This window comes from Amblyomma maculatum, chromosome 6 (genome assembly GCF_055883805.1).
Source record: "Amblyomma maculatum isolate TAMU_Amacu chromosome 6, ASM5588380v1, whole genome shotgun sequence".
NCBI classification, from domain to species: Eukaryota; Metazoa; Arthropoda; class Arachnida; order Ixodida; family Ixodidae; genus Amblyomma; species Amblyomma maculatum.
The window spans coordinates 143161277-143185043 of record NC_139349.1 but is presented as its reverse complement, the minus strand read 5'-3'; the positions used below and the strand labels follow the sequence as shown (position 1 = coordinate 143185043).

Here is a 23767-nt window from a genome sequence, read left to right as displayed (position 1 = left end):
TCCACTCCAGCCTATGCAGAAGTTATTCTCATTGGACATTTAGACAAAAATGTGCAGTGCATCCAATCCAGCAGCGGCCCAAGTCAAGCAACTCTCCCACACTCTCATTACCACTGCACTCAGTAACACCTGACAGTTAAAATACTGTCACCTACAGCAACAAGCTCTGCAAACACAACACCGAAGCCAGTGGCCCCAAGTTTCTCGAATATCCTATTGGCATTGATGCACTGTACAGGCCTGTTGCTCAAGCCATTCTCGGCCTGCTTAGAACAACACACACCCACTAATCTACGCGTACAAGTACTGCTCCCTGTGAGAGTAACATGAGAGAGAGAGTCTGTAGGCGCTTTGCGGGCCTGCTACCACCACTGCTTGATGTGAACAAGTGCCATACCCAGGCTGAAACTGCTTTCTTACATGGTGCCTTCCATTCGAGGATCCCCTCACTGACGTTTACCAAGACTTTCCGGTGTGTCAGTTGCGTGTTTCTTTTAGTGCTTTAGCAGTAAGGCTCTCGATCCGACTATCGCTGTTAGTGTGTTTGCCTGGAGCGTCGAAGCTCACGCAACAGCAGTGCTCGTGTCTGAGTCTGCAGTTTGTGTGGCGTCACGAGACCACATGTCACAGCTGAAACTGGCAGGAGCTGCCACGGGACAGCACTTTTGACAACCTATCGGCTCCTTCCGATACCTCACACGTTTTACTCAAAGCCATACGGTTTGGTTAAATGGGAACACAGGTCTTAAAATGCGGGAAAAAAAAAAATCGCAAAAAGACAGCATTTACAAAAATTACATTTTCAGCATGTTATGCATTCACCTTTCCTTGCTCAAAATATCAAAGTTCAAGATCCAACCAGGAATGCATAAAAATTTGAAGCATTGCACGCCCGTGCAACCAATAACAAGTCAGTCAAAGTTTTCACGCTGCTTCTCGTCCAATCGGACACATGAACTGTGACGTCCCGATCTGGCGGGTCAATCAGGAGTCAGGCACAAGTAAGATAGCTGCTCAGCTCCGACGACTGTATGAGTGCTTGATCACAAAATGCATCAGCAATGAAGACTAGCACATACATCACAGCAGTAGCAGAATACAGAATACAAACTGACATAACTCATTTCTTTGTGCTGAGTAAGTGTGCAACAAAAACCATTGAGATCTTTCTATGAAGCATCAATATGAATTTACTGAATCACAATGCAAACTGACTGCTATAATACCAGCAGTTTTGAGACTCCTGTTCAGGTATAAAATCAGCACGACACTTTACTGGCATGATTTTTTTCAACAAAAAGATATATAAAGACCAATAATGAGGGGACACAGGGCCTTTAAAATGCAAGAAAAGCGGTGCCCCCCAATTATCTGTGCGACACTAAACTATGCTTCAGCTTCTAAACGTTTGCTCAAGCAAGAGCCTTCACTCATTACATTACACAGGCCTCATATCGAATATGAGGCACACACATACTGCCCTAGCACCTGCACCAACTCGGGAAAGATTTCCAGCTTTGCCTCGAGCTGAGACGTTTAAAGCCGACTGTCCAGTCAACTGTTTGTTTGGCATTCTAAACTGTGCTCCCCTCCAAAAGGGTGGCCACATTGTATCCTGGCCAGCATAGAAAGGGATCACACTGTCAAGAGCTGTTATTTCCCATCTGGGAAAGGGAAGTTAGGGCAAGTTGCAAGCTTCCCAACTTTGGCTGCTGGTGCCAGTAAATGGCGAGAGGTAGCAAGCCACCTTGCCACGCTTACCATGTACTCTGCGTTCTTGGCCGCGATGCCCTGCTTCAGCTCCCAGACGAGGGCCTCATTGAGCTGGTTGACTTCTCGTTCTTTGGCCCACGCGCGCCTCTCCTCGCGCAGCTGTTTCTCGGCTTGGCTCAGCTTGGCTTGGCACATCTGGACACCAGTGGGAGGGCGCAACATTTTATTAGACGCCGGGCATGCACCCCATACAAACTACCATGCAATAAAATGCAGTGGGTTTCACACTGTGCAGCAAACATCTCAAGTATCATTCCGTATGCCCCACAAGCCTAATTAAGAAGACAGCTAGTGAATGCTGCATATGTAACAAGCTTTAGTGCGTTGTTTTGAAACCTGTTCCCCATTATAAAATTAAACAGGTTATTGACTGCTTTTATGAAGCGAAAGCTTCCCTGCCCCAGCTTTTCAAGCGGTCTGCAACACAGAGGTTTTGACCTTCAAGTGACCTTGACATACTGCACGTTTCCTTTCTTATAAACAAATTTACAATAGAAGCTAAATGTTCCCTAGGCTAGGTGGAGCCAGTCTTCGCATGGCACTAAATTTGACCTTCAAGTACCCTTGACCTAATGAAGCATAGGTGTCCAGGATTCCGTGGTGTCCACCCGAAGTCTACTGTGTATGAAGTACTAGGTCTGCCCCTACTAGGTCGCAGTGGTGCAGTGGTAAGAGACAGCTACTGTTCGAGAGTTCCTGGGTGTGATCGGACCACTGCGGCTGTGTTCGGAAAATTTCAGATTGTGGGCTGTGTTTGGACAATGTCAGCCTGTCAGCCCACGTTAAAGATACCCAGGTGGTCGAAATAACTCCCTAGCCCTACACTACCAACTCCCCTTTCTCTCTGTTCACTTTCACTCCATTCCTCCCTTCCCTTACAGCTCTGTTCAGGTGTCCACAGAGCAAGTGTGACAGATACTGGGCCTCTCCCTTCCTGTGAACCAATTATATATATAAGTGCTATGTCTGGACTGCTGGAGGCTGGGTTTTAGTGCAGGGAAAATAAGATGCCTGTGCTGTGATGTTGTTGGAAGAAGGAAAAGAAAAAGAAGGGGCCTGCTACTGGCTCTGTAGCCCAGCCACCTCCCCTGCCTTTTGCAGACAGAAGAGAGCAAGTAGAGAAGAAAGAGAAAGAAGAGGGAGAGAAAAACTGTGCTGTCCACCACCTAGAGGGTGGGGGGTGCAATGACGGCCTACAACAGATAAAAATTTGGTGGCTGGCTAGCCCCTGCTGCAAGCTGTGTTGGGGCTGGGACAGCCACCCTTCACCACAACTCAGTGCAAATTAGAGATCCCCCAGGTAGTTGAAATTACTTTAAAGATCACCAGGTGGTGGAAATTACTTCGTGGCCCTCCACTACAGCACCTTTCTCTCTTTCCACTTTTACTCCCATCTTTATTCCATCCCTTACTACAGGGTTCAGGTGCCCACAGGACAAGTGTGACAAATACTGAGCCTTTCCTTTAATGTGGACCAATTATAAAAAAATTATTGAAAAGCGGGTGTTAAAGAGTCTATCCCTACAACACTAACAGCTTTCGCTCTATCACTAGGTTCAAAACATGTTTAAACCCCCCCCACCCCCCCCCCCCCAACTCCAACTATTTCCTCCTATTTCCCACACCCCAATTTTTCCACCAACTATTTCAAGCTCGTAACATCCCTGCCGACATGAACTTTGTGATCCCTCTTCAGAAGTAAATGTCAGTGCAGCTCAGCATCAGGTATCTGCACACAAAACACTGCCTCAAAGCCCACAGTTGCCTTTTTCCTGCAAACAGGGCTCATGATGGCAACAGCTGCATTTCATTTTCTGACTTTACAGCTTACAAAAGCTCTAATTTTGGGAAAAGTGGCCTCTCTTTAACTAATTCGGCAGTCTCACTATGCAGGAGAACTTTAATTCTTGCCTAACGTTGTTTTTTTTAAAGTACAAATGTTAAATTTGTTCCATATTTTCTTTTTTAGAATAGAATGCACCACATTAGTATGTATATATGGCAATGAGCAACTCACCAACTATCAGTAATACATAATTGGATTTCTTCTCATATTGTTTCAACTTCAGCATCGGAAGTCAAACGATGGCTATGATGTCGAAGCCGATGTGTTCCATGAGACACAAAATAACCATCCTAAAAATGATGCTTTGTATTTTCATTCATTCGAACCCTGACCACAGAATGCCCCAAGTTCCACAAATGACAACAAATGAACAACAAATAGCTGTAATATCACTGTTCTTGTTTTTACGTACCTCGAATGACAGCCTCAGTTCGAAATCCACCCCCCCTCTAATACCTAGCGCGTTGACATTTTAGGAATGAACAGCTTCTACAAATAGCCTAACATTCCTACCTACCAAGTGCAAAACAAACATCCAATTAAAATGTGCCTCAAAAGTTGTATTCTAGTATCCTAGTACACTTCTAGTTCTAGTACACTTCTTTAACCTGATTAACTACAAAATTAATTGCGATATTTAAAATCAGCTCAAAAACATAAATCAAGCACATTAGTTTTGTTACATAAGTACATACATCAATATAGAGCAAAACATACATTTTCTACTTTTCATGTATAAAATTCCTAAAACGTTCCGAAATATGTTACAAAGAAAATTATATTCCTATTTAGCTTACTTTGCAAATTACAGCCAGTTTATTGCATTGAGGATACATACAGTTACGTAAAAACCAGCGCTTCAGACGTTGCTTATTAAGAGGTTCTGAGACTATTTCAGAGGTTACTTATCAATGCTGGCATAACTAGCTATTTTAGAGCATTTTATCAGAAAAAAAAAAAAAAAACAGCCTCCACATAAAAGCCTGCCATAAGTGCATTTGCAAAAGCTGCACTAAGCATGCAGTGATGGAAACGCCACTTACTCGAAGATGCTTCCTGTAAACTGTCAGATCTCGGAGTTCCCTGACCCCCAGCACAAACAGGTCGTCGGTGTTGTCGCCTTCGTTGAACACAAAGGACTCGCTAATGGCAACAGCAATGCCTTCGTGCAGGAAGCGTGCCAGGTATTCACAGTCCAGCTTGATTTTGTGATCTGCAGGAATCAAGGTGGGAACATTAACACTCATAGGGAAACAGAAGATCTTGCACAACACCTGAAAGCATGTCATCCCTGTAAACAGGAATGGAAATGTGTCGCTACAATGATTCCCCTGGAAACGGAAGAGCAGCTATAATAATAACACTTAGCATACTGCGGCAACCAAATGCCTATCATGCTGTAGCTGACAAATGTTTTGCTACTTGTTACTTTTGCGTGATTAAACGCATGCACACGATGAACATATCAATTTCCTCCACTAGGCACACAACACCAAACCTTGCTCTGTACTATCCCAGCCATACTTGCACCTCAGGCCCCTTTTTAATCTACTTTGAGCAGCAAAGTTAACGAAAAGTATATTCTCATTTGGAAAGCCAAGTATACACTCATTTAGCTGCGATCACAACTGTACAGCCTTTGGGAATTTAAAGCTAATCATTCAACATACATTGAAGTCCAAAGATAAATTTTTTCAACTAACATAATGTACATATGCCCAGGTCAACTTCAATTAGAATAAAGGGGACATAACCAAGTGTGAAATTTTGTTGCACACACTTCTACATCGCAGATGTCAATTCAGCAAAACACTCCAGGTGAAAACCCACAGTAATGTGAATCCTCTGTCCTAGGTTCTTTTGCAATACAGCCATTATATCAAAAGCTGATACATGCTGAAACAAGTGCACTGCAGTGATGACAAAAGAAAAGATAGGTGCGCTTTTATTGCCTACAGTGAAAACCTGAAACGAAGATAGCGATATTATAGCGCAAAACAGACAAGACACACGAGAAGGCCGAACAACACCAGCGCTAGAACGGGAAAGGAAGTTCACTTGTGGATCACATTCTTTCTTGTAAATCGAGAACTTGCAAGCCATACTTTGAACAAACTGCTGTGCTAGCAAGAAGTTTAAATATGACCATATCGTATTCAGATATGGTCATATTGGCGAAAGGAATCCCAGCTTTGAAGACTGAAGCTCAAAGAATTGGAGCATGGAAAGTCGCGTACAGTGCCGACATGCACAGCGCTCTTATGTGGCTTTCCTTTCCTTACTTATTCATTTTACTAGTGCTATTTCATTTTTTCAAGGCGCAATACCAACTCTCTCACTTTATTTGTCATATGACCACACGTGTAATAATTGAAGTAGAGAGGATAAATGCTTCCGGAGAGACATGTGTTAGCACTCCGTCGATTTGTTTATGTGATAAGGAACTGTCTTTTCTCTGGCGATGATACTGTTAGCACATGTGATATCTTGTCTCTGGCGTATAAATGTGCTGCATGTGTGGAAAAAAAATTTGTTAGAAGTTAGCGCTCGTGTTGTTCGGTCTTCTCGTATGTCTTGTCTGTTTTGCGCTACAATATCGCTATGTTCATGCACCAACAAGCTATGCTTCTGAAATGAAGGACGCAAAACATTAGTGTGATCTCGTCCCAGTTCATCAGGTTTTCCAAAAGCTAGATCGCAAATACAAAGCAGATTGACTATAGCAGCATAGCGCAGTGAGAGAGTTGGTATTGCGCCTTGAAAAAATGAAATAGCACAAGTAAAATGAATAAGTAAGGAAAGGAAAGCCACATAAGAGCGCTGTGCATGTCGGCACTGTACGCGACTTTCCATGCTCCAATTCTTTGAGCTGCGCTACTTTGTTCTTTCAAAAAACAAAGGAAACGTGGGACTGCACTTCTGGTGTTACTAGAAGGAACAAAATTCTTCGAAGGAAAAGCTGTCAGGCCTGAGCACATTACCGCTGTGCAAAAGCTCAGTTTACTACAAAAACACATGCCAGGGTAGAAAATCGCATGAAATGGTTGACACAGCAATCACATGGCAGTATCTTGCTTTACAATTGTGTAAATAGGCACAAAACAAAGATGCTATTGCACTTAAATGCACCAAGCTATAAAAAAAACCACAGTTGAACACAACTCTCACCCTGGGCGATGAAGATGTTGAAGGTGTCGGGAACAGTCAGCTGGACCCACTTATCGTAAGGGATCAAAGTTACCTGCTTCATCGACTCAGCCATGCAGATCTCAACAAAGCAGCTACTCGGCACGTAGGGGCCCGAAATGTGCAGTTCGAGCTCCACTTCCTCCCAGGTGGCGTAGTCACGCTTGGCAAGAGCGCTGAAGTACGCGCCGAGGTCCGCCAATGGAAATCCATTACTCTCGCTGGAGTTGTTCGATGCCTGAGACGCGCCGCTGTTCACGTCAACAGTCGTCTCGGTTGTCGTTGGAGTCTCCATCGCTGTGGGATTTCTGCAAACGTAGTATGTCAACAATGTGGCTTGAGCACGCAAAACATTTGAAAAAAGGAAATGTCGCGCTTGCTATGTCATCAATTTAGGGTGCTTCACCTTGAACATGTAGCCTCAGATTAGAGGCGCCCGACGAACTTCTGCGCGCAACAGTACTAGCAAGCATGATTCTAGAATTATATTGAAGCCGAATGAATGCGCAAAGGCAGCAGGTGCCTTTCCGCAACAAGACTACCGACGCGAATGCACTGAAGCATGCTAGTCATAGCAGCCCAGACAATCAATATGACAACCCGTACCATCAATTCCAATCTGTAACCTTCGAGCGGCTTACAACCCGTATCTGGAGACATAATTCTCCAACAAAACACTGGTGCTAAACGAGGTTGCGCCTCATTTGCTCCCAGTCAACACTACCATGGTCGAGCAAGGTTATTAAAGTCCTCCATTACTGTGTTTGTGACACCAGTGCCAACCTTGACAGAGCAACTGCGCGTAAATAAACAGGTGTAAATTGCAAGGGCAGGATCCGCATTTTAATTGCCAGATTTACATGGCTGTCTTAAACATAACACACACATTTTCAACGCGGAAGCAAACGACGTCACATACTACAGATTGCAACAGCTGAACAAGCAAAGCGAGAGCTCACAGAAGTGCATAAAAAGCCCACTGACTTGCCGTTTGCTGACGTCCAATGAAAGCGTAGTACCAAGTCAAGGAAGATGAACCATCGCCGCGGAGATGAAGCAAGAAAGGCTAGCGATAAGGTAATCTAAACGTGTGCAAGAGACGACGCCAGACGCCAGCGATAAGCGGAATGCTAACAATCACAATGTCACGTGACAAAAATTTCCCAGAAAAAAAATAGACTAAAAGTGTTCCTGGAAAGAGTCTGAAAACTACAAAATTGTAAATTTTAAATGCAGTTGTTTGCACACATTTTAATTTGAGTTGTTAACAAAAGCGATCTATCTATGAGCCATCCGCGCGTTTGCACGAGGAGAAGGCGCGAAATTTAAACATTCTAGAGTTATATTCAGCACATGGCGCAGTCTGGGAGCAACTTTCTTTGTGAAATCATAATTTAAAAGCATAAATAAATACTTTCAAACGCTAGTCTAGCCTCAAATGTAAACCACGGAGCCTTTTATTTTATTTTTTTAATACGTTCGCTATAACCGTTTCGGCCACATGGTACGTTGTAGTGCCTCCATTTGGCCACGAAAAACTTTATTGAGGTTGGTTTACATTATCCTTGAGGATGTGATGTATCGCAAATGGCGGAAGTTTACATTTGGCACCACACACGAAAAACCAGGGGTAATAATCTGAAGTCAGGTACTACAGCAAAGCGAAAGTAGAAATGACCCGCCAGTATTGAAAATAGAATTTCGCAGCTGATCCGGAGTTCAAACGGTTTATGCAAATTGTTCACCAGCATCATCGTAAATGCAGAGAAGGCTTTCAGATAATCAAGAACTTATTGCTGTGCTAGTTGGTGCAACATTTCAAAAATGGAAGCGCTAACAAGCCATTCACAAGAAAGGGGACACAGTGAGCGCTTGTCCATGTCCCCTTTCTTGTGAATGTCTTGTTAGCGCTTCGTTCACTTTTGAAATGCTTTCAGATAAGGCCGTCTGTTAGACAATGACTTCCACTTTCTTCTTCTTTATTTGTCATGTATATACAGAGCCATTCTGTTTAGAGCTGATTTGAACTGAAAGGATCCCAGGATTTAGACTTACGAAAAGTGAAGTAAAGACGTTGACGACACAGCTAGCCATTTTCTGCCATGTGGTGTGGGGCAATGCAGCTTATTCCTTGTTCGAAACTATTCCCCGGTCTGTTACACCTATTATATAGGTACCTTGGAGTACCACTTGAACATTACAAGGATACAAAAAATTGCTGGAGTCATGAATATGAATGCGTGCAGGCGAAAATAACGAAGTGGGGTGGCTTTTATTTATCTATGTTTGCGCGTTAAACTGTGCCCAATTTGTCCATTGTTGGAAAGTCTGGTATATTGAAAGCGCTACCTAGGTCAAGGGTCAGCGGGCAGAAAATTCACAGATTGCTAGCTTTTTTTGTGTAGGGTTCGCTTTGAGAGAGAACATGTCCTACAAATTTGTTTCGCTCAGTTAAGAGTGGAGGACTTGGTCTGGACTATTTCTTTTTACACCAAATATAGTGTCAAAGTTTATATTCTCAGGTAATCAAACCGATCCTTTTCTGCGTACGGTTTTCCGAGTTAGTCTGTTCTGTGTCATGACTTACCCAAATTTTTGATGCCTTCTAGTGACATCAAACGCAGAAGGCCGAGTGTTCTTCTTTTTTTCTTTTGTGAAGAGGAAGAAGTACACGAGGAACATTCTAGGCAGTGACATCGTGATGATCGCTGCGCGTGTTGGACCTGACGGTGTTCGCTGTCGCTGTGGCCGCCGCTGATCGAGTCCTGCTGATCTGCTCAATAAAACCCCATCTTACACTTTTTTTTTTTTTTTTTGCTAGTTGTGGCTCTTAACATTTTTAAGTGAGATTCTCACTGGAATAACTAAGTGTTGTGACACAAAAGCGCCTGCACAAGGACTTGCTTGATGTAATGTTGTAACTGCCTATATATTGTTCATTACACTGTGGAGGGGAATGTAAGGGTGTCTTAAAAAGGGTAAAAAGATGGCAGTATTGGATCATCAGTAAAAAGTTTCTTCTTTCTTTTACACAGGGGTAGATGGTTGAGGGAAAAGGGCTTCTTTGTTCCGGCCGTGCTCAGTGAACTGTTTCCTTTGCCATAAACCAGAAACCATAGAGCATATATTTTCTTTCACTGCTGGGATGCTGTATTTCTCTGGGACATCTTTCAGAGGAGTTTGAGAAAGGACTTGTTTTTGTCTATAATATTTTACGCTCTTTAATGTGTTCGATCCTGCAAAACCAGTGAAATACACACTCATCATAGCCTACCATAAAATGCAGGCGTAGCTTTCATAAAAGAAAAAAAAATAGGGAGAATTTCAACTTTCGGTTTGGTTAATGGGGGTTTAACGCCCCAAAGCGACTCAGGCTCGAGCGCCCAAACCACAACAACCACGGCGGTAATTTCTACTTTTTTTTTTCTTTATTTCCTGTTCTCTATGAAGATTACATTGCGGTAACAAAAAGGCAGCACTGTGTTTCGGAAGCGTTTTAGGCAGCCAGATAGGTCAAAAGTGGCATACATTCAGGTTTTTCAGTCTGGGCATTTTAGTTTGCTTTGAAGTAACACTTTCACTCACTCACTCACTCACTCACTCACTCACTCACTCACTCACTCACTCACTCACTCACTCACTCACTCACTCACTCACTCACTCACTCACTCACTCACTCACTCACTCACTCACTCACTCACTCACTCACTCACTCACTCACTCACTGAGCGAGCGTGTCTCACGTCAGCGTGCTTCACAGCCACTCCCGCCTTCCGTCACCGTGGAGGCAAAGCAACATGATTAAGTTGTATGGCACATCCCCTTGTAAGGGCGTCTGCCATAATATGACTTGTGGTGTGCTGATGTAATCGGTCTGGGTATAGTAGCGTGTAATTGCGCCAGGCATCGGGTACAGGGCCATCGCTATAGCGCCAGATGAAGAAGGGAAGTGGGCCGGAGATGGGGGAGCAGGAAAATCAAAGGAAAACTATATTTACATATTTACAACGATGGAGATTTACAAAAGCCAACAAACTCAGAGCTGAGACGGCTGCTGGGAGACGCAACAGTGCCAAGCCGACTTAGAATGCTCCAAAGTCGCGACCTTTCCAGCAGGCACGATGCTCTCAATAAAGGGAGAGTGCCCGATGATCGCCGCGGCAACTGACCGAAAATCTATGCATAGTGATTCACTGCATGTTTTTGTCGACGGCTCAGTGAGGACCACCTCTTCAGCAGCGGCGTTTGTAGTGCCTGGAGGTGGAAGCTCGTACAGGCACCGCTTTAAACTTATGCATAAAACATCCACGGTAACTGAATTGGCAGGCGCAAGAGGTTGGTTGGTTTGTGGGGTTTAACGACGCAAAGCAACTCAGGCTATGAGAGACGCCGTAGTGGAGGACTCCGGAAATTTCGACCACCTGGGATTCTTTAACGTGCACTGACATCACACAGCACACGCGTGCACCTTGGTTTTCGGCTCCGTCAAAAAGCGGCCGCCGAGGCCGGGATTCGATCCCGCGTCCTTGGGCACAGTGGTAGAGCGCCGTAACCACTGCACCACCCCGGAGGGGTAGGCGCAAGAGAGAACGCAAATCACTGGACAATATTCTGCGACTTGATACCTGCACTACAGACTATAAAAACGTACATAAAACCAAGTGTGTGTGTGTGTGTGTGTGTGTGTGTGTGTGTGTGTGTGTGTGTGTGTGTGTGTGTGTGTGTGTGTGTGTGTGTGTGTGTGTGTGTGTGTGTGTGTGTGTGTGTGTGTGTGTGTGTGTGTGTGTGTGTGTGTGTGTGTGTGTGTGTGTGTGTGTGTGTGTGAGAGAGAGAGAGAGAGAGAGAGAGAGCAGCTAGTCGGACAAATTGCTGTTCTGCTTGCTGAGGCCTTCCAGCATGGCCCCGTCGTCAACTTTCAGTGAATCCCAGCCATTGCGGTATCGCAGGCAATAAAGTGCTGATGCGAAAGCCAAGCTGGCTCATGAAGACCAGCCTTCCATACACCTCTCATTCTCAAGGAGTGACGCTGCAACCTTACTGGCTCATTCAATGCAGTCTGCTATGCGTATATACTGGGACGATGTAAGCCATCAGCAAGACTGCATCTCTCGGCTAGATGCAAGCTCGCGACTTCACGTGCGATCTAATGTTATGCGACGTCAAGGAACTCTGCTCCATCGGTTACGGCGTTGCGTACATTAAAGGCTATACCTCCAAAAGATCGGAGTTGAAGCAAACCCGATCTGCGTGAACTGCAACATTCCAGAGACAATTTTTCATATTATTTGTGAGTGTCCTAACTATAGTGAGGCGAGGAGGGCGTTGGAAAATACTCTCAAGCAGTTGGGCCCTCTCTCTGAGGAAAAAACTCTAGGTGCCAGGGCAAAACAAACGGATAACTGGTGCATGATGAAGGCCCTGTTCGATTCTTTTTTTAAGTGAAACGGACCCCACCTGTGACATTTGCGTGTGCTGTGAAGTGATTATCACATGCGCATACGCGCTTGTGCTGAAATATGTGTCACTGCACCTTGAGCTTTTTCTGCTGAAGTGCCTCGGTGCGTGCTTCCTCATTTGTTTGGTTAGGTTTTGAGGGGTTTAACGTCCCAGAGCGACTCAGGCTATGAGAGACGCCGTAATGGAGAACTCCGGAGATTTCGACTACCTGGGGTTCTTTAACGTGCACTGAAATTGCACAGCGCACGGGCGCCTTGCTTTTCGCCTCCATCGAAAAGCGGCCGCCGAGCTTCTTCCTCATTTGTGTTGGCATGTGTGTTCAGGGCACGGTGTAAGAGCTACTTCTTACACCGTGGTTCAGGGACAAGTGGTGCGTGTCCAAGACATATACGGCACGTTGCGTTCTACCCGTGTGCATGATCTTCTCAAGAGCGCGAGTACCACACGTGTATGTGGTAGTGAAGTAAACCTTGTTGCTGAGCTAGTTGGTTCATGATCGTACGGGAGAAAAGTAAGCGCAAAAAAACACAAAAGGTTTTCTCGAGCGTGCCCCTGCATGCATTTGTGCATGCACGTGAGAGTCCAGAGTACTTTGCAATTGTGGTGTTTGTTCAATGACAAGATGGTGTGTGTCCAAGACAAGTGCGGCATGTTGCATTTCACGAGTTCGCTAAATGTGTGCATGGGGCCCTCAATAGCTCGGACCACAAGTGAAACCTCACTGTAGTCATCATCACCCTTCATTCACACCCTAACTCTCCTTTAACTCCACCCTTATACCCTCTTTACACGGGCAGAGTTAACCACGGTTAGCGTAACTGCGGTTACGCGAAACCGTGGTTAGCCCGTTTACACGGCAGACCAAACCACAGTTACACCCCTAACCGTGGTTATCGCAAACCGAGTTTAGCGACCTCGGTTTGCGTCGTTAACCGAGGTTATGGCGGCGTCTGTTGACGGAGGCTGTTCGTTGGCACTCGAGTGCGCGAAGCGTACGAGCGTGTCTGCTTCGGCAGTGTTACAGTGGCTAGTGTTACAGTGGCTAGAGTACACTGTAGCAGTGTACTCGTTTGCCCGTATTGAATATCCGGTGTCTACTGTGCCGCCCGGCGTCTTCGGTTGCGGCCTACAGCCAAGCGTCTGCGTACTGAAGCCCCGTCCTGTGTTTGCAGTATCGTTTGTGCGGCTTGGTTGCTGAGCGCGGAACGTCAGAAAATGCGCGCTCTTAGCTTTATAATGAAAGTGCACAAATTCGCAACGCTTGCAGTGCGGGATGCTGCGAGCAGGCTGAGATACGTTACACTTACCGCGGCGGTGAAGCGAGCGAGCGCGGCGAACTACTGCGGGTTGCTTAACACCCTAGTTGTCGATAGGCCTAAATTATTTCTCTTCGAAGCCGCGGCGATCGGCGCTTTGGAACAGATCAACGCTGTCGAAATGGTGCACTCATGAAACATCTTTATTGTGAATCCTATTCTGCCGCCGTAAAATAACGATATGATAAACTTTGGCGATACATTAATCGCAGAGCTAGTATAAGCAGAACGGCAGCTGTCTTGAACAGAAACTTGATAGTATCGCGGTTATCAGTCTTGCCAGCAATTTGCCGCTGGTCAGTGATCAGGAATGATTCAATTCTGATATTCGGCTCAGCATTCCAGGCGCCAGTAAATTTAGCACGCTTTGTTTCTGACGTCGGCGCTAGCGAACCGCCGTGTCGTTCGCGTACGGTCTGCGGGAGGAGGGGCCAACGCGCCGGTGTTTACGATGGTCGATGAGGTGCTGCCATCGTGCGGGGCTTCACCGCGTTGTTGACGCCTTGCCGGACGGCGCTCCGGAAACTACATTATAAATAAAATATTTGTAAATGCTGCTTCGTTCCGCAGATCACCGCGTCGCTTCGGTTGTACTTTATGGGCAATGGCGGCCGTAACCGAGAACGGCGGCGAGCTGTGTAAGCACAGCTAACCGCGATTGGCGGTTAACTGTGGTTAAGTTCGGTAACTTCGGTTAAGCGTAACCGTGGTTAAGCCGGCCGTGTAAAGGGCCTCTTTACCGCCGGCCAACCTCTCCACCTTTCTTTTCACCAAATTACTATCTCTCTCTCTTCATCCACGTCTGCATCCTTGGGTCAAGGTTCTACAGTGCATGGCATAGAAATTGTCTTTTGGCATTGTATTTGGAACACTCACATTATTTTGCACATTCACAAAGAATATGTAAAACTGTTTCCTCACTGCAACAGCTAGACGTCATCGCAGGTATAAGGTTAATTATCAACCATGCCGATAACGAAGGAGTAGTGGTTTGTGAAGGCAACAAGTCACAGGCGATACTGCTATAAAACAAAAACTTCCTTCGCGTCGTGGTAGGCCGGGTGTAGTCGGAAATATTAGAGCACAAATTTTAGCCTCCTGACTCTTGCCTTAAACTCATTCTCTACTTGACGTATTGGAAACGTTTCTGTATCGGAGAGGAGACTCTAAATGAATGTGATGTGATCATTAATCTCAATATGTACACCCTGCACACGAGTCATATGGTGCTTGGAACAGCTGTTAAAAGCAACAAAAGCAAAAGCAAGCAAGGTTTTGTATATGCTTAATGATTAAAAGACTTGCACCTTATGTGTGCAAATCCCCAAGTGCCCTTGTTGGTGTCGCCCACTTGTAAAAATGGCCTTTGAAGAGTTCCAGCCTGGAAAGCCGCAGATGGCTTTTGGCATCGGCCTGCGATTTTCCCAGGCGTGCTAGCTCTCGGCGCTTCAAAGTGTCCCATTACGCCAGCGGTCCTCCGCGCACAACGGCACACGGGGAAAACTGATCGAGCTTGGCCAGAGTCCCACGTTCAACACCATTACTATACGGACAATGCGAGCACGTTGCATTACTGGACCGAGACAAAGTACCGCGTGCAGTCGCCCGGACTTTTGCCCCCTTTCGTCACTACTCATGCACGGTCTCCGACGCAAGGTAACATATATCTCCGCTATCGTGCGCGCACTGACGTCAGAAACTTGCTCTGGTGACGTCTTCTTGATATATCTCGTGTCGGCGTCATGCATGTCTGTCGAACCCATCTCGCGACAGTCTGGGAGGATGCCAAGGTGTCACGGGCAGCGCGCGTACTGCAGGCCGAGTGTTATCTCGGTCGTCACATCCACGTCTGCATTCGACCGCGGAGCATTCGACGCAATAGTCAAGATCCTTCCTTCCTATCTCACTCTCTCTGCAAGATTTGTCATCTACTCGGGCGAAAAAGACGAAACGCGAATCCCGCATCGTCACTCTCGGTGAGGCAACAAAATAAGGAAATTTTCTCCGTAGAGTCACAGTGCACTGCGTATGTTTTGGAGACAAGACGTCGCAAAAATAACTGTCCAGATGCGTGTCCGGCTCTTGCAGAAAGTGAGGCATGAAGGATCTTCCCGTGACGTACAGCTACTTCCTAAGTTGCAAAAAATCGGCAAAAATTGTACACACTGCTTGTTGATGTGTATGAAAATTTACTTTTTGAAATTAACCATTTTCTTTCTTCATGTTAGCCAAATTAGAAAATTTCGATAGTGGATATGTCTTCACCTGAACAGCATCAGGCTAAAAGCCACCGCACTTAAATTGTTCGTGCTCCTCAACTGACGACACAGGGTGCATGCTTTACATATAACCTGAGCCAAGAATTTAGAGAAGCAGGGGTGCACTTAAGACTGTTACGTGCAGAAATGCGAAATCATTGCAAGTTCCGTGCATTTATAGACCGTCGATCCTCCTTCGAAATCCAGGCAGCTCCCGCCATCGCACACCACGAGCGACCGTTCTCATGACGGCAAAGTGGGGTTATGCAAATTAAAGACAGAACACCGAACAGGACGTTTTGGGCAGGACCAGATGTTTATTGGGTGTTTCCCAAAAATCGCTGGTGATAGTCTTGAAGAACCTAACCTTTTCGCTGGGGTCCGAAGGATGACAACAGAGGGAAAGAAAGCCGCAGGTGTTTACAAGACGTCCACGTCCCTTTCCCGCCGATCTCGACGCATATATCTTGCCCGTTGTCCTATTTCAGACAATGGTCGAGCGTCGCTTATAGTGAAGCGCTCTTGTGCCCGGCGAGTTACCGGCGAGGAAAGCACGGCGCTGGGCTTCGGTGTAAAGAGCAGTTTTCCGAAATAACGCACAGTTATATACACGCATCTAGTTGGACACAACTCAAGAAAAAAAAAGCGCAACAGCCATATTATCCCGTATAAACAAGAACTTTACAAAAACTAGTATAAGGACCAGGTTTAAGCTGTGCAGTTACGTTGATTAACCAAGCCACGCGGGGCCTCCACAGTTTGCTGCAAAGCGAGGAGCGCTCAGGTTATTCTTGGGTTCACCTCTGCGTCTGCCTGCACGGGCCCTTGGGCCGTAACAATGGAATGCATCCGTCATCCCACCTTGTTTACCGCGAGGTAAAATAAAAAATAGAAAAAAAAAAACATGACAGAATTTGTACTTCATGAGGCATGTGATTGTTCCTGTTATTCCCATTGTCCTAATACGCTTACTGCACGTATGTACGTACCCTTATGTTATGCAAATGGTTGTTTTCATGTGTTGCTACTCCCCGTTATTACTGGCGTGGTTTGTGGGGTTTAATGTCCCAAAGCGACTAAGGCTATGAGAGATGCCTATATTACTGCATGTATGTACGCATCACATCTGTGACCTATAAGAAGCTATTTCACGCAACGACGTAAGGGTCCCGTGTAGCTGAAAAGCCGACGTCTGCGCGTGTGTTGGCCGTGCGCAAAAATTCCTGATTGGTCGGCAGGGTCATGCATCGTCAAAGTTACATGACCTCGCACGTAAGTTTCAAACACCCCGAAATGCTCACATTAACCGTGACGTCAGTCATTCAGTGTATTACGAATTCAAGGCAATTTCACCAAAAGCAGCAGTTTCGCTGCATGCCGTATATACATTTAAAACAGAGAGGTCATGTTTTTATTAGGGTGAGAGGTTTAATTACTAACCTCATTACACGAAAATGGGCCTGTCAGAGTTTATTTCATCATTCGATGATACCCATAAAGATGGTCTCGCAGCAGCGCTTTGTCTACCAACCGAAGCGGCGAGTGGGCCCGTGGTAGGGCCCTCCTCCCCTGTCATCTTTGGTGGACCATTTGCCCGTACGGCACCTCCATGTTGTGCCAGATTTCCCATTTTTTCATGTAAAAAAAAGGGACGAGCAGCCGTTCTTCAGACAGCGTTCTGGATGGTGTCACATACCGTTTCGCTTTCCATTTAGCATGCATCATCTAGTCAAGACGGATGATATATGTGGCAGGGATTAGAACGTACGGCATTCACATTGGCGACGCGCGAAGGTCGCGTGACAAAGTTTCGTCGACGCGCGACAAGCGCCGACCGACACCGAGTGTTCAGACGGGCGTGCGACTCGCTTTGCGACAACCCTCATACGAACCAGATCTGAACGAGTAGCCATATTTCGCACCTTTTCAGCTCCTTTCGTCTGCTACCACGCTCAGATTACGTATATTAGTTCGGACTCCTGTCAGGTATGATTATGTGCAATTATTTCAGCGATGATGGTTATCATGTGGATGTGCAGGGCTGTTTGGGCGGCCAAAAGCGCTCTTGTTCGACGAAGACAGAAGCGGTGGTGCTGTGTGCGCCCTTGTTTGCGGTCTCGCAAAGTACAAACGCGAATTAGTACGCTTCACTCTCGCAGGGATCCTTGACATGCGTAACCAACAACGTTACTTCGTGAAGCCACACTGCTGACTCGAGGAGGTCGCGTGACTCGATTCGTCACGGAGGGCGCGATTAGTCACGGAAGGGAAGACACGAACAAGTCACTGGCGACCCGTTTGAGGAAGTCGCTCAGTGACCGATTTCCTTAATCAATCAACGAAACTCTACCGTTGTAAGATATCGCGAACAGCGGGCACCTCCAGGAAACAAGGAGCGGAGAGGGCACAGTCAGAGAAGCAGAAAGAGTACAGAGGGCATTGTGCTAATGTCCTGGGGAAGCGTTGGGAGCATTCATAAAGCGTGAAAGCACAACGGTTTCTATTAGCAATTTTCCGTTTTTTTTATCTCTCTCTCTAGTGTGAAGATGCTTGGAGAAAGAAGAGTGCACGTGCCCCGCCGGGGTGGTACAGTGGTAAGACGCCCGACCACTGTGCCGGAGTACCCGGGTTCGAACCCGACCTCGACAGCTGCGTTTCGATGGAGGCGAAACGAAGAGGCGTCCGTGTGCTGTGGGATGTCAGCGCACGTTAAAGATCCCCAGGTGGTCGAAATTACTCCGTAGCCTTTCACTACGCCTCCTCTTTATCTCTTTCCACTTTCACTCCCTTCCTCCCTTCGATTACGGCTCTGTTGAGGGGTCCACAGAAAACAAGTGAGACAGTTACCGCGCCTTTCCCTTCCTATAAATCAATCGGAAGAGTGCACGCCATAAGGCTCGTCATGTGGAAAAAAAGTCAGCTTTTGGGTCGTCCTCGTTGAATGTGCTAGCAATGGCCCAGAAGTTGAGAAGTGTAGACGATCAGCATTTCTGCATATCTCGCGCTGTGTCAATATCATTTAATCTGAGGACATATGACATGGACACAGCACGCGCGCGGTTATTGCCTTTGTATTTTGGTCCTCTCGCGCGACAGCGCTTACCTCAGCTTGGGTACCCTACCTCAGCTCTCTCAGCCCCTGCAGCGCTCTCCTCCTTTCTTAGCGTCTCCTCCTCATCGGGACGCCTCTCTCGGCCATCCGCGCCGCTATCAGGCAGACCGCAAAACAAACAAATGCCGCAGCCGACTGATGCCGTTGCGACAGCTGACCGCTCGATGTAGTACGTGCCAGTTTTTCAGTGACCTAAGCCAGTTGCGGGCAGGCCTCAAACAACCTACTGTGCTTTGTACTCAGTATATATACCTTCATTTTTATTTTTATCTTATTCTGTTCTTTCTTCTTGTTGCTCATCTCTTTGATTCTCATACCGCTTTCTTACTATCCCTTTATTTCCGCCGCCCCAGTTTAGGTGCATCAAGTATTAGATAGTAGATACCGTGACAGGCAAAGATCTTTTTCTTGTATTTTTGATATTTATCTAATAAACGTTAGAGGGCCTCGTAGATGTCTTTTAAGAGGATAATGGCGAAAGCTTACCCTTCCTCTGCTATCATTTGCATCTTTTGCCTTTCATTTCAGCGCAATACATATAATTACAACTGGTTTACGGAAAGGTAAGGCGCAGCATCTGTCACACTCTCCGGCAGGTGTGAGTTCGGGCGGTGCACCATCGCTCCTTTCGCGTGGCGTTCCTTGGTGCGAGTTCAAGTGTGCACTGATTGCAGATGGCATGACAGGAAATGATCTCGTGGAGGCTCGCGGAACATAACAGATCTCGCGCACGGGATTTCGTTCCATGAGCCTAGAGGGGCCTTCGCCTTAATGACCAATGGGGCTGGCACAGGCAGGTCACCGCCGCTTGCGGCGGGGGCTAGCCTGCCACCGAATTTTTATTTGTAGTAGGCAGTCATTGCACCCTTCACCGCTTCGGTGGTGCACGACGGCTGTTGTTGCGGCTCGCGTCTTTCTTTCCCTCTTCCTTTTCTTCTCTATTTTAACGCGGTAGCGTTAAGGAGCTCGTGTCGCAGAAAAACCCGGTGTCGTCGGCGGCGTTGGCCGTGAGCGATAAATCACGGCATGCACTTCATAAATAAAAATCAACTTCCAAGATGGGCTGGGTGGGAATCGAACCAGGGTCTCCGGAGTGTGAGACGGAGACGCTACCACTCAGCCACGAGTTCGATGCTCGAGAGCGGTACAAAAGCGCTTCTAGTGAATGCGGTGTTGCCTTAGAAACGTGCCGTAGAACGTTATACTGCGGTGTATATCGGTAATTATGAGCATGTTACTTACAGAAGTCGCAGTTACACGAGTAGCGAAGTAAGTTTCCGCTACATTTCTTCTGCGCTCTGCGCACATGCAGAGCCATCTTGCGGCAAACACAGAAGAACCCCTCCTCGCAATGTGCGGCGCTGCCCCGACACGTGGCGCGCCACTCGCCCCTGACGTTTCGCCGTGCACCCTCACGGGTTGTAGAATCAAGCGTCTTTCCTTTCTTTAGATCACTATCTTCGCTCACCCGCTTCTCCCCTTCGGGCCATAACGCAATAACGCTATCGCGTTCCACTCTTGAAGGCGAAGCTTAAGCGTCCTCCAATTTTTCTCTTCTGTCTTCGGCGGCTGCGTTTCGATGGAGGCGAAACGAAGAGTTGTCCGTGTGCTGTGCTGTCAGCGCACGTTAAAGATCCCTAGGTGGTCGAAATTACTCTGTAGCCCTCCATTACGGCTCCTCTTTCTCTCTTTCCACTTTCACTCTCAGCTTCCTCCCTTCCATTACGGCGCAGTTGAGGTGTCCAGAGGAAACAAGTTAGACAGTTGCGTGCCTTTCCTATAAATCAATCAGTTTCTCTTCTGTCTGCACGAGGCAGCGGCACGAGGCAGGCTGCCTACAATATAAATGCCTGGGCACATACGCCTGGCAATAATATTTTGTTGTTATTTATTGTATTTCTTCTCCAATGCAGGTGGCAGAGACAACTCTAAACTACGAAGCGCAACAAAGCAGCAGTCGCCTGCAAGTATGTCAGAGGAAATGCCAACATCAGCGACCCAAGAAACATTCAGCAATGCAGACAGCCCTCAAAAGGAATATCAGCATAAAATGGACTGCAGTGATTTGCTAGAGGATTGTGGGGTGACAAGAAGTGAAAGTGATGAGCAGCAACCTCATTCTACAGATTTTTTGCCAATAACAAAAACTGACGCTGTAAGCACCTGCTCTTCTTTTGAAATGACGAGATGTAAACACACTAAATGCATTCGAGTTGTCACTGCGATTTATGTTTTACTTAGATTTAGTTTCAAAGTATTTTGAATACCAAGAAGCACCTGTTGCAAATACATGAATGTTTTTTGTGTTTTTTTCAGGCATGCCAAACAGAACCTTCAAGGAGTGGAAACCTGAATATCTTTTTGTCAATGACAAATTGTGTGTGTGGGGGGGGGGGGGGGGGGGGGGGGGGGGTTTAACGTCCCAAAGCGACTAAGGCTATGAGAGAATGACAAATTGTACAGAAGCATCCACTCAAGTGACTCATATCGAGCAGACTGATGAGATATAACTCGTATTGAGCTTATCATCTTTTTATTTGCCTGTTTCGTCTGCAGTTCTACAAAAACGAATTTTTAAATAATGTTAGGAATTGCTGATATATTTTATCCCTACGAATTATTTGGTCTTGAAGCCTCTAATGCGTATTTTCATTCTAACTATTGAAGGTCACTAGCACAGACGGAAGTTGACAGAGAAGATGTGGTTTTCAAGGCTTCACATCACTGCAGGAAGACCAGGAAGCGCTGAAAGACCTTTGCGGGGTGACATTGCCAGTGTTCAGCCTGTAGTTGAACTTACTGCCTGCTTCAAGATACAAAAGCACAGATGTAACACGCGAGTACAAGTTGTGTCTGTTCCTGGCTAAACTTCGGCTTGGGCTAACATACAGTGCCTTGGCAGTTATATTCGGAGTCGGTGAAAAGACTGCATCAACTGTTTTCAAGAAAACACTCGATATTTTAAGTGTGGTGCTACGAGAATGGGCCTATGTCCCTTCAAGAGAGGTCATTCGGATGTCCATGCCGCCTGCATTCAAAGTAAATTACCCTAATTGCACTTTTATCATAGACTGCTCTGAAATCCGGACAGAGATGCCATCAAACCCAAACTGTCAGCATGTCCTATACTCTAACTACAAGGGAGGCTACACTGTAAAATATCTTCTGGGAGTTATTATTCCCAATGGAATGATTTCATTTCTGTCGGATTTCATTTCTGTAGCACCCGGGGATCTGGTGCTAAGTGACAAAGGATTCCCTCGCATCAGGGCAGGTGCAGAAGTCAAAGGTGCAGTTCTTCTCATCCCACCATTTAATTCGACCGGAGGTCAGCTGTGTGCGGAGGACATGGACAAAACTTACAAGATTGCGTCAGTGCGCATTCATGTCGAACGAGTCATCCAGCGGCTAAAAATTTACAAAAACCTGTCCAAAAGAGTGCCTCTCAACTTGGTCCCCCAGATGAGCAAAGTACTTTTTGTGTGTGCTGCTCTGGTGAGCATGCAGCCACATATAATAAAAAAAAAATAACCGGTTTGGCCTGACAATGTTCAACGGCGTCCTGTTCAAAAGATGGCAACATTCAGAAAATAAAAGTGCATAAAGATTTCTGGAGTATTTCGCTGAAACTGCGCTTAGCGCGCATCTCACTTAGAGCACCCCACACTTCATGACCCATGCATCCAGTCCAAAAAGCAAAAGTATCGCAAACAAAAACGGCACGCGTACGGCGCAAGAGTCGCCAGATGCGCACATGCCCAAAGGCTGGCGCATCGGGGCGCGCGAGACATTCATTTGATGCGCGCGAGCCAAAAACCGACGGCCGCTTCCTAGGTTGGAGCCGGCACCGAAATAAAATAAAACAATCGTCAGCATATTTAAATGACGTGCCGATCACTTTACAGCAGCGAAGTAGTGAGAACACGGCGCACACCTCTAAGCTCGTGTTCTCTTTTTTTTTTTTTTTTTTTCCTGGCGCGAAAAGTTTGTCTCTGCCATCTTGCCTGTAATTTCGGCGCGCGAGAGGAGGGAGGGGGGGGGGGGGGGTGCTGCTTGCTCGGAATTTTGCAGTACAATATTAATGACATTTAAGAGCAGACCATGTCCTCATAGAATAAGATGCAAATGCTCGTATATTTGTATTCAGTCATGGCCGATTTTTTGCAAATGACGATAACACATTTTTATTCATTTTAAAACGCGTGCTCAAGAATATAATACTAATAAGTAAAAATATGCACACATTATACACAAAATATACATATATACACAACATATCTAAATATTCAGACTATGCTTTAACACTTGTATTCAAAACTAAACAATAGATTGTGAAAAAGCAAGCATTTATAGATTTCCTTTCTTAACGAATAAAAACTAGGTTCGAAACCGCTCTGGAATAAAGAACTTGAAGTAGAAACGTTCCATCCTTTGGATAACCTCCCAAAGAAACAATTCATCTCTTAATACTCTTACAGTCACCGATTGATTTGGTGAATAAACATACAGTATGGCTTTTTGCACATTTAGCACGTACTTAGACACTTGTATCTGTGTGTAATATTGGTGTTTTTTCTTGAGTGATGATGTTGATAAATGTGAGATAGGGGAGATAGCAAATACGGTCTTCATAATTTATAAATGGTCCATCCTTAAATTTAAATGTACATTTAATTTCAATGAGAACGGTCTCTTCCCCCACTCTGATTATACCATCAGGACTGCAGCAGAGCCAGGCTTGCTGGGGCAGCACCACTAGCCCGGTGTGGAAAATCAAAGATGACAATAGACATCAAATCTAGAACAAAGAAAACATATC

General features: G+C 46.0%; 1 protein-coding gene and 1 pseudogene across 8 annotated transcripts in view; one reads left to right on the top strand and one right to left on the bottom strand.

Moving 5' to 3' along the window:
- Nucleotides 1-7941, bottom strand: part of LOC146186944 (uncharacterized) — a 43987-nt gene extending 36046 nt beyond the window's left edge. For 2 of the 8 annotated variants that reach the window (XM_084607505.1, XM_084607513.1), the window contains exons 1-4: nt 7790-7941; nt 6788-7113; nt 4663-4832; nt 1762-1908 (exon numbers count right to left, since the gene is read on the bottom strand). In XM_084607505.1, coding sequence (XP_084463631.1) covers nt 1762-1908; nt 4663-4832; nt 6788-7100 — 630 coding nt within the window. In that variant the 5' untranslated portion in view covers nt 7101-7113; nt 7790-7941. The other 6 variants (XM_084607510.1, XM_084607507.1, XM_084607511.1 and 3 more) reach the window with 6 other exon arrangements.
- A 9395-nt stretch (nt 7942-17336) lies between these two features.
- LOC146186943 (uncharacterized) lies at nt 17337-22541 on the top strand (annotated as a pseudogene).
- The last annotated feature ends 1226 nt before the right edge of the window (nt 22542-23767 follow it).